This window comes from Microplitis mediator, chromosome 4, assembly GCF_029852145.1.
Source record: "Microplitis mediator isolate UGA2020A chromosome 4, iyMicMedi2.1, whole genome shotgun sequence".
NCBI classification, from domain to species: domain Eukaryota; kingdom Metazoa; phylum Arthropoda; class Insecta; order Hymenoptera; family Braconidae; genus Microplitis; species Microplitis mediator.
In genome coordinates this window covers 5,944,452-5,962,862 of record NC_079972.1, presented here as the reverse complement: position 1 = coordinate 5,962,862, position 18,411 = coordinate 5,944,452, and the positions used below count along the sequence as shown (strand labels likewise).

The 18,411-nt window shown below is 30.7% G+C and overlaps 2 protein-coding genes across 3 annotated transcripts; one reads left to right on the top strand and one right to left on the bottom strand.

The window, feature by feature from the left end:
* Nucleotides 1-7,320: 7,320 nt before the first annotated feature.
* LOC130666769 (protein snakeskin-like) lies at nucleotides 7,321-18,181 on the bottom strand. The gene is made up of 4 exons (XM_057468024.1): nucleotides 17,978-18,181; nucleotides 13,745-13,794; nucleotides 8,589-8,747; nucleotides 7,321-8,512 (listed from the first exon to the last, which is right to left on the bottom strand). The coding sequence occupies exons 2-4, from the start codon at nucleotides 13,787-13,789 to the stop codon at nucleotides 8,324-8,326; spliced, it is 393 nt and encodes a 130-aa protein (XP_057324007.1). The 5' UTR covers nucleotides 13,790-13,794; nucleotides 17,978-18,181; the 3' UTR covers nucleotides 7,321-8,323.
* On the top strand, nucleotides 14,564-17,318 carry LOC130666768 (uncharacterized). 2 transcript variants are annotated; one of them, XM_057468022.1, is made up of 4 exons: nucleotides 14,564-14,789; nucleotides 14,913-16,483; nucleotides 16,584-16,776; nucleotides 17,141-17,318. In XM_057468022.1, exons 2-3 carry the CDS (start codon nucleotides 15,026-15,028, stop codon nucleotides 16,647-16,649), a joined length of 1,524 nt encoding a protein of 507 aa, XP_057324005.1. In that variant the 5' UTR covers nucleotides 14,564-14,789; nucleotides 14,913-15,025; the 3' UTR covers nucleotides 16,650-16,776; nucleotides 17,141-17,318. The 2 variants fall into 2 exon arrangements, with proteins under 2 accessions (XP_057324005.1, XP_057324006.1); XM_057468023.1 differs by having other exon boundaries at nucleotides 16,566-16,776.
* Nucleotides 18,182-18,411: the final 230 nt, after the last annotated feature.

Genomic DNA, 18,411 nt, shown 5'->3' with positions numbered 1-18,411 from the left:
CTGCAGAATACTCTAAAACATCGGGTTTCTCTATCAAACTCAACGCCGTACTTTTGGCATACCCAGTGGCCCACATTTTAATTTAAAGTGCTTTAAATTATAATAATATTATCACATGATAACATTATATCGAACATTGAGTAGGCGCCACGAAATTTACTATACTAATACTGAATGGACGGCTCGTGAAGTAACGACGAGGGCTTCCATGGTCAAGTATCCCCTAGCAGATTCGAATTACTGTACTTTACTGCAAATTTGCCGCATTTTACGTTAATTTGCGGCAAATTACGGTAGAATGCGGTAAATAACGACAAGTTACCGAAATTTGTGGCTTTTTTACCGTTACACAGTGAAATACTAAATTAAATAAATTTTTTGCACACAACAAAATGGGAGAGGATCATAGCAACAAGAGAAAGGGGTCATTATCACCTAACAACAGAAACATTAAAATAAGGACAGACCAATCACCAACAACTAATGCACAGAAAAGGTTGATAGAAGAAAATAGGTATGACAGCAAAGATGTGGGACCATATATCGTGTACGTTGCCGACGAACAAGAAGGTAAAAGCTTGGGAAATTTGCACATCATGTCTATAGGAAAAAAAATGGAAGGTTTTTATAATTCTATGCTGAGTATTTCACCAGCTGGTAGAGAGAAGTACAAGATCGTTTTGGACAACTTCATTGATGCAAATAGACTGATGGACAGGATAAAAGAAGATATCTGTCCACATTGGGTGGCATATATCCCTATCCAAACGTTTTATAAAGTAGGTGTTATGACAGGGGTGGATCCAACTCTCAGCGAAGAAGAGATTAAAAAGGCGATAAAGTTTGAAGAGAAGGACACTCACTTGGTCAGAGTACAAAGAATGAAAAGAAAGGTAAAAATGAACCAAATACCAGGAAAGTCATCAGAAGGAACATCAACACAACTGGAGAACACAACAGCAGTCAAACTCTTTTTCAGGGACAAAATATTACCTACAAGAGCGTCCATTTACAAGGTTAGTAAACCAATTACTGAGTACATATCTAAGCCAGTCATGTGTTACAGGTGCGTAAAGTTTGGCCACCTAAGAAAAGATTGTAGAAGCACTCAAAGCAAGTGGCAAAAATGTGGACTTACAGATCACGAGACAAGTGAGTGTACAGCCATGAATCCAAGGTGCCCGAACTGTGGACAAGCTCACGAGGCTCTTTCAAAGAGTTGCTCACAGTGGCAATTACAACAAGAAATAATCAATTATAGTGTTAAACGCAAGGTGACAAGAAATGAGGCAAGAAGAGCAATAAAGGAAACTACACTGAGAAAAAAATTTTCTCCTGACAACTAAATTTTAGCTATGACAAGAAAATGATTTGATAGCCAATCATATATTTGGTTGTTTTCACTAAATATTGTATAATTCACCAACAAAACAAATTATTAGAAACTATAAAATATTTAGTAAAGATAATTATGCGTTAAGTAGCAAGCATAAAATCAAATTGATAAGCTGTAGATCTTATAAAGTAGTCATAATGAAATATATGAGTGATCATTATAGAGAATGAGTTATTAACAATAATTAAATATTATTTTAAAATGACAGAATATTTATTTAACAGTTAAATAAATGTATATTTAGAAAAATAATTTATTTCTTTCACACGTACTTTTTTTCGTATTACGACAAAAATTGTTCAGGACAAACATTGATGTCATAGAGTAATACAGGACACCCCTATATTATTATCAAAATATTCAGCGGATAACCCATCCCGTGAATGCTTCAAGCTGGCGAATATAAAAACTCTGAAATAAGTATCTTACCAGGGACACCACAAATGGTGGGCGCGATCTAGTGGCGAGCACCGAACTACTCCCGCTGCTGCTGCCTAACACCATAACTTTTAAATCAATAATCATTAAGTTCAAACATATATTTATTAACCTCGAACAAATATATATATTTATTTTAAATGAATATATTTTTTTGTGTCTAAGTAATATTTATTAGAGTTAATATAATAATATTTTGCTCTAATATTTTTGGATTTGTTGGCACTATAAAATAGTTTAGTTGTCCATTAAATAAATATTTTCTTAACTTTACTAAATGATTTTATTATCTTAAAGAGAGATATATTAATGTCAACCAAATAGAGTCTATTAAATCATTTGTTAAAAATGATAAAATAGATTATATTGACCTAATAAAATTTAGTTGTTCCAAATAAATTTTAGTTTAACAGAATTTAACAAAACCAATTTAATTGTCCAAAGAGAAATTTTTTCTCAGGGTAGAAGACAAAGAAATAAACAGCAAAACGAGTGGGACACAAGTGAATCACTGAACACGTCAACACTTGAGTCAATCGATAGATCCTTTTATTTTGACAATGAACTGGATGCCACTATGGAGTTCGTCGAAGGAGAGAATGACCAAGCATCTCAAACAGATGCATCAGGGAACGCTGGAAAAAAGATTATCAGTATTCAGGGACAACAGCCAATGGAAGTTTACGCGAGTCCATTCACACAAGAACAGATGAAGGACTATATGGACAAACTGGTGGCCAAAATGGTCCAGACTACGGTCAGCACACTCATGGAGAAAATGATTACACGAATACTCGAAATACCAGGAATAGAGCAGTTCAAAGAGGATATAGTGAAAGTTGTTGAACAAACCGAGGCGGAGGACTCGATCAAAGCCAAAACATGCCAGCCAATTTAACAGTAACCAAGGCCATCAAAATCTGCCAGTGGAATGTGAGGAGCCTCTGGCAGAGATGGGACTCTATACCTCAATTTGTCTCGGAACAACAAATAGACATATTACTATTAACAGAATCCTGGCTAAAACCGGATCATAAATTACAACTCAGAGGGTATAACATAATCAGAACCGACAGGGATACAGATACTGGTGGTGGAGGAGTGGTTTGCTTTATCAGGCAGGACATGTACTACCACAGGATTCAAAATATCAACACGCATAGCAAATTGGAGCACATTATATTCAAATTAGAGGCTGGCAAGGAGGAATATCACCTGGCAAATTTTTATAGACCACCGGATGCTGAAGCGGCATTGACTAGGCAGCAATGGACAAATTTAACGGAAGAATTACAAAAATTCAAAAACTTAATAGTCTGTGGGGACTTTAATGCCCAAAGTCCAGACTGGGGTAGTACCAAGTATAACTATCAAGGTAAACTGCTGGAAGAAGTACTAGAGGACACAGGATTTATTGTCGTTAACAATGGAAGCCAGACAAGAGTACATAATGCAGATAATTGTGTTAGTGTACCTGACATAACCTTTGTAGGAGGGCAGTTGATCGAAAAAATAATATGGGAAGTATTCCCTGACAACATGGGCAGTGACCATCTTCCCATCATCATCCGGATAGACAAGGTAAACTTCTATAAAGAGAACAGTGGTAATAAAATTAGTACAAGCGGAATGGACGACACAAAGTTCGCCTCTTATGTAGCAAACAATATTCAAACGAAGGATAATATAGATAGAAACAGCTACGGTAAACTCGTAGAAATTATAATAGAGGGAGTAGAGGACTTCAAAAAACACAATCAAGAAAACAACCGTCTAAAACCCACAAGCATATAAACAAGGAACAGGAATCAGTTATTAAAAAAAAAGCACCCCCACCTGCGAGATGGTGGAACGAGGATTGCAGAAGTAAAGTCCAGTCAAGAAGAAGTGCTGTTCGTCAATTTATGCAACATCCCGGAGTAGAATCATATGAGGAAGCCACTGCAGCTCACAAGGAATTTAAAAAAACAGCAAGAAAAGCCAAAAGAGAAGCGTGGAGGTCATTTTGTAATAGTATTTCTCCAACTATGGAAATCAAGAAGATGTGGAACGTGGTAAAAGGATTTAAAAGAAGATTCAGTAACCGAAACTCAACAGAAATATTCTCACCTAATGAACCAGCTATAATAGAAACAATTAATAAATTGACAGGGGAATCGACTATATCCATGAATAATGAATATGTTTTACAAGAACCACAAAACTCTACTACAGAGCGCAGGGAAACGTTAGAGCAGGAAATAACAGTTGAAGAGGTCAGGACGGCCATTGAAACATTTAAAAAAAAGAAGTCAGCACCAGGGACAGACCAAATTAAATACGAACTAATAGGCAAATTACCACAGGAAGCAGTCGTTCTGCTCAGTAAAATCTATAACCATATAATACAAGAGACGGAAGTGCCTGAAAGATGGAAAGAATACAGGGTGTGTCTGATCCCGAAGCCATCCAAGGGATACAGACCGATAGCAATGTCCAATTGTCTAATGAAAGTACTCGAAAGGATAATAAATGACAGATTAATGTGGTGGATAGAATTCAATAAAATATTTCCAAAGGAGTTTTATGGATTCAGGAGGGGCAGATCCTGCGTCGAAAACGCTGCAATACTGATCTCAGAAGCCAATTTAGCCATGATGCAAGATCGGTACATGGGTGCGCTATACTTAGACATCAAAGGAGCGTATGATAACGTTGACATCCCGACATTAATACGAGAACTCAAATGGCTGGACATACCAGAAAAACTTATATTAATGATAGAAAAAATGCTACGTGAAAGAACACTACATTTTGAAATTAATGGAACTAGGATAAAGACAGAAAGCACCAGGAAGGGTCTTCCGCAAGGGAGCATCTTGAGTCCCATCTTGTTTAATATATACATGTTAAAGGTAAAAAGACAATTACACCTGTGGTGTAGATTCCTATCGTTTGCTGATGACTATGTTCTATACATAGCATTGGAAGACCTGCAACTCATAAAATCAATTTTGGAGGAATCGTTGGATAAATTAAACGTCTGGTTGAAGGCCAGAGGATTGGAAATCGCACCAGAAAAAACTAAAATGATGATATTTACCAGAAGAAGAAAGAGGGACATTATCAGTTTGGATCTCCAAGGTAAATCCATTGAGGAAGTGGAAGAAACAAAATTTTTGGGGATCAACATTAACAATAAACTCAACTGGAATCGACACACTGAAACAGTAAATAATAAAGCCAAGCAGGTTAATAACATTATAAAAGCAATCGCAAGTTGGAGATGGAGGGCACACCCATTCTCAGTACTCCAGGTCTACAAAGGCTTGGTTAGAGCCACCATTGATTGGGGACTTATTTTTTACCAGGATACAACGGTCACAAATCTCACCAAGGTCAAAAGGACCCAATACGCTGCGCTGAGAAGAGCTACTGGCAATCTAATCACTACGCCACTAAATGTATTACTGCATATAGCAGCAGAACCAGACCTGGACAGTAGAGCCAAATTTCTCACTAGGAAATTCCTCGCAAGAACCATGGCCAAAAGTCGAAACCAATTGGAACCGACCTTCAAGATAATTCGAGCATTTAGAAACAACTTGATTGTAAAAAACAAGGAAAAAAAAGGAAAAAGATTTGCTACCACATTATTTAAGACTTGGGAAGAAGAACAAGACATATGGATCAGACTAAACAAACATAACAAGCCGAACTTAGCAACAGTTACATATGAAAGTACATGTAATAAGATCACAATAGATCTAGAAACAGGCAGAGATGCAAAGAAAAACAAGGAGGTAAACTCCAGATGGAATCAGTTGAAGGAACTCAACTATCCAGAATACAAAACCATTTATACGGATGGTTCTAAAACAAAAGCAGGAACAGCAGCAGCAGCAATATGTATGGAGACACAAGAGGGGATAGAGTGTCAATGGACCCACAGGTATCCATAATGGCAGCAGAAGTACAGGCCATAAAAATGGCCATCAGAATGGCCATTAAACAAGAATATAAGAATACGCTGATATGCACTGACTCTCAGTCCACACTAATGGGACTAGAGGGGCCAGGAACACACAGAGACTACATAGGACTGCTAGAAGTGAGACAAAGTATCTGGGAAGCAAGAGAAATGGGACTAAATATCGTTATGATATGGACCCCAGCCCATAAAGGCATAGCAGGAAACGAAGAAGCTGATAAAATGGCTAAAGCAGCCATAAATGATACTGAGATTCAGAACAGGATGGGTGGACTTGAAGCAGATCACTGCAATGAATTATTTAAGGAAAAACTAAAAAAAGAAACTTTCTAAGAAATGATAAAATATTCAAAAGGAAAAATATACTTTGAACATGTGATGGACTTTAAACTTAAACCCTGGTTCCATGGTCTAGGTTTAACCAGAGACCAAATAACGATCAGCAACAGATTAAGAAGTGGACACACTCAAACTAAAGCACATTTATATCGGATGAAAATAATAGGAGAGGCGAGCTGCGAGTGCGGGGAGCCAATCCAAACTGTAGAACATATCTTTTATAATTGCAATTTAGTTGATAAGAAAACTAGGAAAACTTTAATTAACAGGCTTGCTAATATTATTTCTTCTTTGGTTACAGATTATGCGGTCCAGTCACTGATCATCTCATCACCATACACAGTGACTTTCCCGATTCACCAGTTTATAAAAAGTATTCACTTTGACATTTAAAAAAAAAAAAAAAAAAAAATCCTTTTACGTTATAACACCTAACACCTACTAACTATTACCCTACATAAAAACATTTCATTCAACAGATCCAAACATATACACATACCACACTTTACTAAATACCAACATACCAACAATTCAGTGTTTGGAAAACGGAAGAAAAAACAAAATAAAATAAAATTTAAAAGACTTTTTAAATAATAAATAAAAAATACAGAAAGTGGCACGTGGCCCTATCGGGACGATAGCCAAAAAGAAGGAAAAAAAAAATTTTAAAAAACTACCGTCTTGCTGCAGATACTGGCACAAAGTTTCAAATTGCAAGTCTTGTTCACGACTTGAAAAAAGACTTTGTGTTATGTTGTATTTAAAGTATTGGGCAGGAATATTGAAGATATCTTGCTCAAGGTGCATTGACACAGTGACTTGAGCTAGACGCACCAGAAATCACTAGCAGACATTTTGTTTGATCAAAGGAATGCAGAGATCATTTAACGTACATGAATTAGTCAAAAAAATAATTTCGATAGTAAAGCACACACCACAGCGCATTCGCGCTTGACTTGTGAAATAGACAATATATTAGAATTTTTTTTTTGAACTATCGAATTGCGATTAGAGAATAAGCTGTCATTATTGGTTAAAAAAAAAAATCAGAATCTAATTACTCGTTAATTATTTTAAGAATAACAAAATTTAAAAATATGATTAAAATATTTATTTTATTCATTTTTTTGCAAATCAATGATATAAAGTATGAAATCTATAATATTGTATATAAATATTATTAAAGTTAATTAACAAAGCGATGATGATAATATATTTCATTTTAATATATTATTGTAATTAAATATAACGTGATATATATTTTTAAATGATTTTAAATATAATTCGATACATATATTTCTATTTATTATAATGGCACGTATGCAGTAAGAAAATACATATATATAATTCTTCATCAATGTATATTTTGGAAATTTCAAATTATCAATTTTCCTGCTGAGAAAATTTAAAATTAAAGAATATAGTATACGGGTCCCGATTTTATAAGAAATTATATCAGGACTATGTTTTGATTGCTGTCTAAACTCATTCGTTAATCAAGAATAATCTTTTATGAATATTTCAAAATTGCTTGTTTATGAATTAATTTTTATTTTTAAATTCTCTTACTGCAACATAAAATAGAACTTTTATCGAATTCAAAAATAACGGGCAGTTTTGGGCTTGGCCCGTAAGGTCAATCGTACCTTTTTTTTTCTTTTTTGTTTTTGTTTTAAATTCTGTAATATAGTTAAAAACTTTTTTTAGTTTAATAATACGACCTTTGAGTAGAACACATTGTACTTTAGTGATTATATAAATACATTATTATTAAATATGTAAATATATATAAATATATAAAGTCAATAATGATTATTAAAATATAGGAATTTTGTTTTTACAGTCAAAAAAGAATTTATACTTAATATCCGAGAACAAAACATAACTTAACGAAAATGCGAAATTTCATTTATTTCCTCTTAAGGGATGTTAAATTTTTGAAACCCTGATGAAAAAAAATGATTTACTCAATGATGAATGTTTGTCTATATAGAATTAAATTGAATTGTTTTGAATCATGTCTAATCATTTTGAATCGTTTTTTTTCTTCATCAGAGTAAATAAAATTACTAACATTATTATTATTTAATGAATAATTAAAAAAAAACAAAATAGTTAGATATTCAAAGATATAAACTATAAATAAAAATTTTTACAATTAAAAGTAAAAACTCATAAGCTTAAGCTTCTCCGCGGAAAGTAAAAAAAGCGTCGACGAGAAATAGTGCGCCTTCAATAACACATAATGATCCACGAGCGAGTCCACGATCACGTTCAGCACTTTTATATGCAATTTGATTGAATGCGTCAATAACCAACGCTCCTGATGCAACAAATAAAACACAACCGACAAGACTGAAGAATAAGTCCTAGAAATATTTAATTAATTAATTATTTAATAATTAACTGTAATTCAATAATTATAACTAGACAAGTAATACATACAACACGTCGGTTAACAGGTGTTCCCATTAATCCACCAGCGAATAAACCCACAAGTATAATAAGATATCCACCAACAGTACCAGTTGATATGAAACGTGTTGGTAAATCGCCATAATTTTCTGAATGCCAATGTAGACCAATAATAGCGCATACAATCGCCTGAAATTAATTTTTTTTTAAATTTATTATTTAAGAAATCAATTGCATGGTGCACACACATACACACACACACACACACGTGTGATGTATGACCTGATATACGACGGACACGCATGTAATACATATATATATATATATATATATATATATATATATGAAAAATCTTTAACTTGCAATGACTATAAGTACTTTTATAGTTTGTACTCTTGTGCTCATTATTTTTTCCAGGTTACGAGTACAACTACATACTCAACTTTGTTTTATTTTTTTTTTAAGTATTATACGTTAGTATATAATTGTTAAATAATTACAATTTTAACAATCTTGTATGTAGAGTATTTGAGTACAAGGATTCAGAATTTTTTTCTTTAACTTTCCGTTATCAAAATGAAAATTTTCAAAAAAAGGTAAATTATTGGTTTCTGTCCGATTTTTAAAAATTGAGTTTTCATCAGATCTCGACGTTTATAGATTCTAGGAAGCTGTTCTGAACATTTTCAAATGTGCATCCGTCGTGTGTACATATATATTTATATATATTAGGGTGGTCGTTAAAAATTAAATTTTCTCAGGCGCCCCATAAAAAGCTTCTTTTTAGTGAAAACATACATGGGGAATTTGGTTTTTTCTTTTTAAGTAAAAAGAACACGTGCCGCATGACGATCAAAGTTCATTTTTCGATACAATCGCGCTTTTTTTTTTAAATATCTCATGAAATATGCAGATTGAAGGAAAAAGTCGTAGGAACAATTTTGTAGGGAATTCGATTCCTGACAAAAAAGGTCATATTCATTTTTTTTATAAAATGTGTATTCATGAAGATATTTTAAAAAAACTTTTTTTAGATCTGATGAGTTGAACGTTTTGAGGATTACAAATTTTGAAAATAACATTTTTCTAAGTATATAGAAACTATAACGAGCATTAATGATTGATATGTTACGCGTTACGAAGTTGTCTATATTTAAGAAAAAACGTTATTTTTGACATTCGAAATCCTTAAAATGCTCAATTGATAAGATCTAAAAAAGGTTTTTTAAAATATCTTCATAAATACACATTTTATAAAAAAAATGAACATGACCTTTTTTGTCAAGAATTTAATTTCCTACAAAATTGTTCCTATGATTTTTTCCTTCAATCTGCGTATTTCATGAGATATTTAAAAAAAACCGCAATTGTATCGAAAAATAAACTTTGACCGTCCTGCGGCACGTGTTCTTTTTACTTAAAAAGAAAAAACCAAATTCCCCACGTATTTTTTTACTAAAAAGAAGCTTTTTATGGGGCGCCTGAGAAAATTTAATTTTTAACGACCACCCTAATATATATATATATATATATATATATATATATATATATATTAGGGTGGGCCAAAAAAAGTGACTATTTTTTTTTTCTTTAGTTACAGTGAAAATATTGTTTGAGATGATGAAAAAAAAATTCTATTAAAATTTGAGCTCTTAATATTAATATTAAGAGATGCCTATTTGCAATTCTCCATTTCCCATTTAAATAACATGGGAAAAAAAATTTTTTATTTTTTTATTTTTCTAGCTCGGCATTCGCACGTAATATAAATGAGTCCGTAGCACATTCTTGTAAAGAATTTAACGCTCTACAAAAAAGGTCTCTTATCGTTTTTTGATAAATCCATCCATTCGAAAGTTATCGGAGCTGGAAGTCAAATCTATAATAAATTTCCAGATATTTTTACCTTTCCAGCAAAACTATCAGACTTATCAAAAAATGTCATAGAATTTTTTTTATAGACAATTTTATTCCCTACAAATTATTTTCAATAAAGTTCTTTGAAATACCGCATTGTTTTCTAGTTATTTTCATTTTAATGCCAAGCTCGTAAAAATAATAGTCTTCTACTCTATTCTGAGAACTTAAGATTTATCAAAAAATGATAAGAGACCTTTTTTGTAGAGCGTTAAATTCTCTACAAGAATGTGCTACGGACTCATTTATATTACGTGCGAATGCCGAGCTAGAAAAATAAAAAAATAAAAAATTTTTTTTCCCATGTTATTTAAATGGGAAATGGAGAATTGCAAATAGGCATCTCTTAATATTAATATTAAAAGCTCAAATTTTAATAGAATTTTTTTTTCATCATCTCAAACAATATTTTCACTGTAACTAAAGAAAAAAAAAATAGTCACTTTTTTTGGCCCACCCTAATATATATATATATATATATGTGTGTGTGTGTGTGTGTGTGTCTGTGTGTGTGTGTGTGTGTGTGTGTGTGTGTGTGTGTGTGTGTGTGTGTGTGTGTGTGTGTGTGTGTGTGTGTGTGTGTGTGTGTGTGTGTGTGTGTGTGTGTGTGTAGATTAATTTTTATGGTACAATATCATTGGAACGAATCAACCGATTTGAACGTTCGTTTGGGCAATCCAACGGGCTTATCAACACTTGAAGTTGATCAGATTTTGAAGCCGATTGACCGAGTAGCTTCCAAGGTATTTGATAATCAAAATCAAAAAAATTTTTTTTAGGTTTTTGTTACACTACTCGTGAGCCGCTTGACTGATTTACTTTAAAATTTAATCAAAGCTCAGTCTCACAAAGTACTTTTGATTGCCACAAAGCACGTGTATGCAAATCGGTCAATTTGTTCCAAGGATATCGTCAGACAAAAATTACTTTTTTTAGCGAAATGTATGAATTTTTTTTTTGCCCTAGCGTTTTTTGAGCTCTACGAGCTCAAAACTTTACAAATAATAACGTTTTCGAGCTCTCTCAGGAGTTTTTCAGATTTTTTTTAAATACTTCAAGAGGTTTGTAAGTATTCCAACAAGAGTAAATGTGAGTATTACTAGGGTTGCGTACACTTATTATTGAGGTTGATTTTTTATGGTAAATGCTGATGTAAATAATTACAATTTAATAAAAATTATAAATATTAATGAGTTTTTTATAAATTTACTGGCAGATTAAATTCTAATTTTATACCGATATTGTACTGTAATACTTATGTATGATTGTTAATATTTTTTTTATACCGAAATTCTTTAAAATTATACTCATTTTTTAACAATATACACTAATAGCTTTCTTTACTAAATATTTAATAATGGTCAACAAAAATACAGGTAATTAATTTGAGATCGAGGTTCTTACCTAGTCGTAACAATATGTAATTTGTGATATAATTGTAACTTATTGCAAATAATTACTAAAGGAAAATCAACATATCTATTAATTTAATATTTACTAATTTTTAATATATTAAGATACTAGATAATGGGCGACAGGTTAGAAAATAACAATGTGTAATTAATTAAATTATAAGGTGTAACATTTATCATATCAATGTAAAAATTCTCTGTTAATTAGATCTGAAGACGAACCAAGCAAATTGTGTTGAAAAGCAATCAATTTTTATAACAGTATTAATAATAAATAAGACCTTCAGATCAGATTGGCTATAGAATTCAATTTTCTATAAATTCTATTTATTATTTATAACTAGTAAATCGGATTTAAATTAAAATCAGAATGTTTTTTTACATATAATTTAAAAAAAAAAATTTCACATGTTTGAGACCAAACACTTTCAGATTTAAACTGAAAGTTTACATTTAACCAATTAGGAATATTTAACTATTAATTTGTGAATAAAATTTTTTTTCAGTAGTTGTATATTTATAAGAATATTATTCTATGCAAAAATATACTATTTGCTTTAAAATAAAATATGTACGATAATTCATCCCTATTATTTCATACTACTTATTGTTTTGTTGCATACACAGAGAAAAATCATTTCTTGGCGCAAAAAATTTTTAATTGCCCCAAGAAAAATTTTACTTACACTAAGAAATTTTCTGCATTATGAATTGAAAACAAAGATTTTCTTAGTGTTTTTTCCGTGAAACATCTACAGTTTTTTTAATCTGCTAAGGTTTATAGTAATTTTTGTCAAAATTTTACTACTAGATAATTATAGCAGTTGTCAAAAGTCGACATTAAAAATTTTTTTAATAATTAGAATATTTCGATTAATTTTTTTATTAAGTATCGTGATCAATTATAAAAAAATAAATTTGACTAAGCTTGCATGAGACACGAGAATGTTAAGAGATGAAAAATAGCATAGGAGTGGTTGAGATTCATTACTCATATCAAATAAAATCTAAGAAATTATTTATGATGTTCATCATGTTGTCAAGTCTTTTTATATATATATTATATCATTGAAATATAAAATATCTCATGTGATCTTTTCATACAGCTAAAAATGAAAATAAATCGTCGATTTATTATCAAGGTTAAAAATGCGACTATTTTATTTTTACACGTGTGACTGATCTGGTAAAATACTTTAACGGAATAAAAATTATAGATTACGTCATCTTGCAACCTGGTTCGTCTATTCTTTGTAAATTGACACTAGAATTGCGGGTTAGTATAAATTGTCAGCTCGTAGGATTTATTGTAATTTTAGATCTTCATTAATAAAAAAAAAAAACATCGTTGTTATGTGAAACATTTTATTAAAATAAATTTTATTATTTAAATAGATAATTATTTTGAAATAAAAAAAAAAAAATTTAGCACTTCCGTTTTAATAATTATTAATCAAGTGAGAGTATTAAACACTTAAGTAATAAGAAAGAGAGTATACAATAGAATAATAATTGATTAAAAAAAGAGTACTATATTATGTCATACTCGGTATGTCATAATTTGTATTCAACAGTTACACCTTACTAAAGACATGCAAGGATAAGACCTCGTTTACTCTTCATCATATTTAGACGCTTATTCATGATTATAATCAATGAACCTCAACGATCAAGAATGCAAGATTGTGTCATCATTTTTTATGACTATCATATATATTTAAGCATTTCATTATTAATAATAAATTCATTTAATAATTTAAATAAATAAGATTTTTAATATAAAATTTATTTCTCAGGTCATGTATTAAATATAATATATTACGATTAATTAATTAATCAAATAAATTATTTACTTACCAATTCAAGCAATCTAATAATTGAGAGTCTTGTAAAGCTCGACATGTTGCCTGATGAAAGAAAAACAAAAAATAAATATCTAATAGCAAATGAATCTGAATTTATTTAAAAATTGTCAAGATAATGGATTTGAATGATGGATTAAAAATATGTCGAAGCTGATAAAAAATAAGATGACATTAAAAATAGCTGGAAGGAATATGTTCTTAAATTAATATCATTTATAGATAATTATTTATGTATATATATATATTTAGATAATTATATTAGGTCAATTAAAATACTCATGAGTATTTAATTGTTAAAATTAATTAGAGTTTAAAATATATTTTTGTTTTGAAGGTTGATGAATAATTTATGATAATAAGAATCACGTAAACAAAATATATAAACAAGTAGGGTCAATAGAATGTCAGATTGAATAATTTGACCATGAAACTCCAAAAATGGTGAGTATTTTCAAAATAATAAATAATTTTTTTTACTTTCTAGTTAAATGATTTATTAGAAGAAAAAGAAAAATATTTTTTTTATTAAATAAATTTTATCAGAACGAAAAAATAAATAAATTAAAAATTGAAAGATAAAAATAATAAATAATAAACGTAAAAATACGTTTTATATGATACTTTAAAATATTAACCCACTTTCTTATGAACAAATTTAGACTGACAAATATCCCCTTGTTTAAGTAACCGGATGCTGGAATAGTATTTTGTGTTTCTACACAATCTTAACACGTGTGAAATAATATTGTATTAAGTACATTGACTTTATAATACTTTAAATAGACGTTTTTAAGGGGTTAGGGGTAGTCAGAATTTTCAAAAAATCGATTTTTTTTTTTTTGCATTTTCTTAAAGTATAATATTTTAAAAATATTGTGTGAAAATTTGAAGTGAATCCGACAAATTCTTTTCGAGTTATTTAACAATGACCAAAGGACGCTCGGGTGCTACGTGGCATTCGAGAGCAGGTAGCTAGAAACAGCTGCAAGCAACCGACCTTTCGGGTTTCATTGTCATGAATATCTCCCCATTTTAATGTATTTATAATTATATATATATATATATATATATATATATATATATATATATATATATATATATATATATATATATATATATATATATATATATATCCTTCTACATATATTCACAATTTGTAGGTAGTACAAGAACTGAAAAATAATTTTTGGTTGCCAGTATACCTGTAGTCGTTGCACTGATCAGTCGATAGTTTTGTGATAAATTATTTCTCAAGTGAATTAAATTATTAACCATGGGACGTGATTCTAGAAAGGTTTCAAGAGAACTTCGGAGTTCTGAAAAAATTAATAAGTCGCGTTCAGTCAAAAGAAAGAATGTTTTTAATCCGAAAACAGCCGAACGTGATGAAAGTATTCAGAGTACATCTTCTAAAAAATTAAAACAAAACACTGAAGATGATGTACCTGAAGACAGCAGTACTGAATTTCGAATAATAAATTTTATTCAGGTATTCACTGCAATTTCTGCTCTTATAAAATGTAAAAAATGTGATGGAAATGTAGTGTTTCAAACAGCAAGTACACGTGGGCTGGGATTCAAAATTGTAGTTGCATGTAATAACTGTGGAAATGAATATATTCCTTCCTGTTCTTTCGTTGGGCATTCTTATGAAATAAACAGACGTTTCATTTTTGTAATGAGAATACTAGGAATAGGATACGAAGGATTGTGCAAGTTTTGCGGCCTGATGGACATGCCGTCTTTTTTAGATAAATCTACGCATACAATTTTACTGAAACAGATTTTGAATTGTAGTAAAGCCGTCGCAGAAACCTTCATGACGAAAGCTGTGAATGAAGAAAAGCAAGCAATGCCAACAACTGAAAATGAAGATATAAATCATCTAACTGTATCGGGAGATGGAACCTGGCAAAAACGGGGATATACATCGTCATTTGGAGTTTCTTCTATAATTGGCTATTTTACTGGAAAGATTCTTGACATAAACATTAAAAGTGCATATTGTAAGCTATGTGAGTATTGGAAAAAAAAAACAAATACTGTTGAGTTCGAGGAATGGTATCAATCGCATGAAGATGTGTGTTCTGCTAATCATCAAGGGTCTTCTGGGAAAATGGAGGTGGATGCGATGGTCGAAATGTTTTCGTATTCTGAAACTAAATATGGAGTTAAGTATGCCAACTATATTGGTGATGGTGACTCCAAGACCTATTCAGGAATTATAAAATCAGATCCTTACGAAAATACAACTGTAAATAAAAAGGAATGTATAGGGCATGTCCAAAAGCGGATGGGGAGTCGATTACGTACGCTGAAGAGTAAACAAAAAGGTCTTGGTGGTCGAGGTAAGCTCACAGGAAAATTAATAGACAAACTAACTGTGTACTATGGTTTAGCAATACGCCGGCATTGTGATTCTATTGAAAATATGAAATCTGCTATAATGGCAACCTTTTATCACTACGGCTCGAGTGATGAAAAACCGAATCATGATATGTGTCCAAAAGGCGAAGAATCTTGGTGCTCTTACCAGCGCGCTGAAGCAAGAGGAGAGCTTGATACCTTTTCTCACGATTATTCTCCTTTACCTTCTGATGTTTTAAAAGCTATCAAGCCTATATACGAAGATCTTAGTAATGAAAATTTACTTTCAAGATGTGTAGGTGGATTCAATCAGAATAATAATGAAAGCTTTAACCAACTAGTATGGAAAATATGCCCAAAAACGGTAAATACTAGTTTTACCATCGTACAAATAGCTGCATACGTTGCTATGTGTATATTTAATGAGGGTATAAATTCATTATTAGTCTTGATGAATACACTAGGACTTAATTGTGGGCCTAATTCTCATCGGTATGCAGAAAGAATGGATGCTGCACGTATCAAAGTAGCAGATAAGCGCGCTAATGATAACACCCGAGAAGGTCGATTGCAACGTAGGCACCAGCAAATCGATATTTTGGAAGCTGCTATGTCGGCTGAAGAGCTATTATATGGTCCAGGAATAGATGACTCAGTGTAAGTTATTAAATAATTCTTATAATTCGACATAAATCCATAGCAAAACTTTAAATGCGTTTTTCTCAAAACTATGTTTTCTGAACTGGTGATCACTGTAACTTAAAAACTGCTCGGTAGATTTCAATAAAATTTATTGTACTTTTGAAATACATTAAAAACTCGTGCCTGATCGAAGGATTTTTTTTTTTTTTCAAAATTTCGATTTTTTTTTAACAATAAACTGTCGGTTTTTTTCTCGAAAATTTGAAAAAAATTTCCTGAGGCCGCCATTTTGTTAATTTCGAAAAAAAAAAAAAAAGCTTCGATCAGGCACAAGATTATCTATTAATAAAACTAATTTTTCTTGTCCGATTGATTTTAGATGAATCTCCAAGGACTTATGATGATCACCGCAAAGGACTTCGGGAGGAACGGGCTCTACAAAAACAGCGATAACTTTTTGAATTATTAATTTTTTTTTTTGAAATTTTCGTGAAGTCAAATCGAAACGTGTTCTAATAAAGCTATGTTTTTATTTTTGTCAAATAAATTAATTAACTACAAAAAAAAAATTATTGAAAATCATCATTTTTTCATACCCCTGAGTACCCCTAACCCCTTAAGTTAAATTCAATAGTATTTATTTTACGTTACGAAATTTCGTAATAACTTTTAATACATGTGTATTTAATTTAAGCTAGCCCATTTGATTAATATTCATAAATTTTTATTCATCAATAAGAAACGATATTAGTAATTTAGTGTTATGATTATAATTTTATTACAATATTAAGTAAAAAAATTAAAAAAAAAAAAAAAAACAACAAATGTGTGGTCCAGAAAAAAGACGCCACGCGATAAATCACAGTTTGAAATTTTTATAAATGAAAAAAAAAAAAAAAAAAAAAAAAAAAAATATTTCTTCAAAATTAGTTACTTTGTTGTGCTGACTTCATGTTTATTTTTCGTTTTCAATTAAGTAAACTACAAATTACAAATTTTTTTAGATAAAAGTACGTTGTGTTTATTTGAAAGGGAACAAATGCGTAGTACGGAAATGACGCCACGCAATAAATCAGTTAAAATTTTAAGGATAAAAAAAAATTTGTTTTTTTTTTTCAAATTAACTATTATGGTATTGTGTTTATGTAATGTTCAAAATAAAATGTTTTTATTTAAAAAAAAAGCAACAAGTCAATAATAATAAAAAAATTCTTACCACGTAATTATTTAACGGAAATATTAATTTATTTCAAATTTGAATTAACAAATAAATTTTAGTTTATGTTTATATATTTGTGGGAGGATAATATGCGACGTAGACTCACTGTAACTGACAACGATCACTTTAAAATGTGCTGCGTTTAATATAACTGTGTTCACTGTTGAAGAGAGAATGGTAAATGGCATCAATACGGCCGGCAAACAGCGGCGTAGCATCTACGACTATGCTTTTCGCATCTCTCCCACTTTTTTCATTTCTACTACGATACTATGCTATTGTACGCATATACTTATGAATGTGATTCATCTTTATATTTGACAGCTGCAGTAGTATATCTTACTGCTTATCTTTACTTTGAAATATAAAAAATTTCATGTTTTTTATTTTTTAATTAAAAACAATAAAATTTACATTAAAAAGGAAAAAAA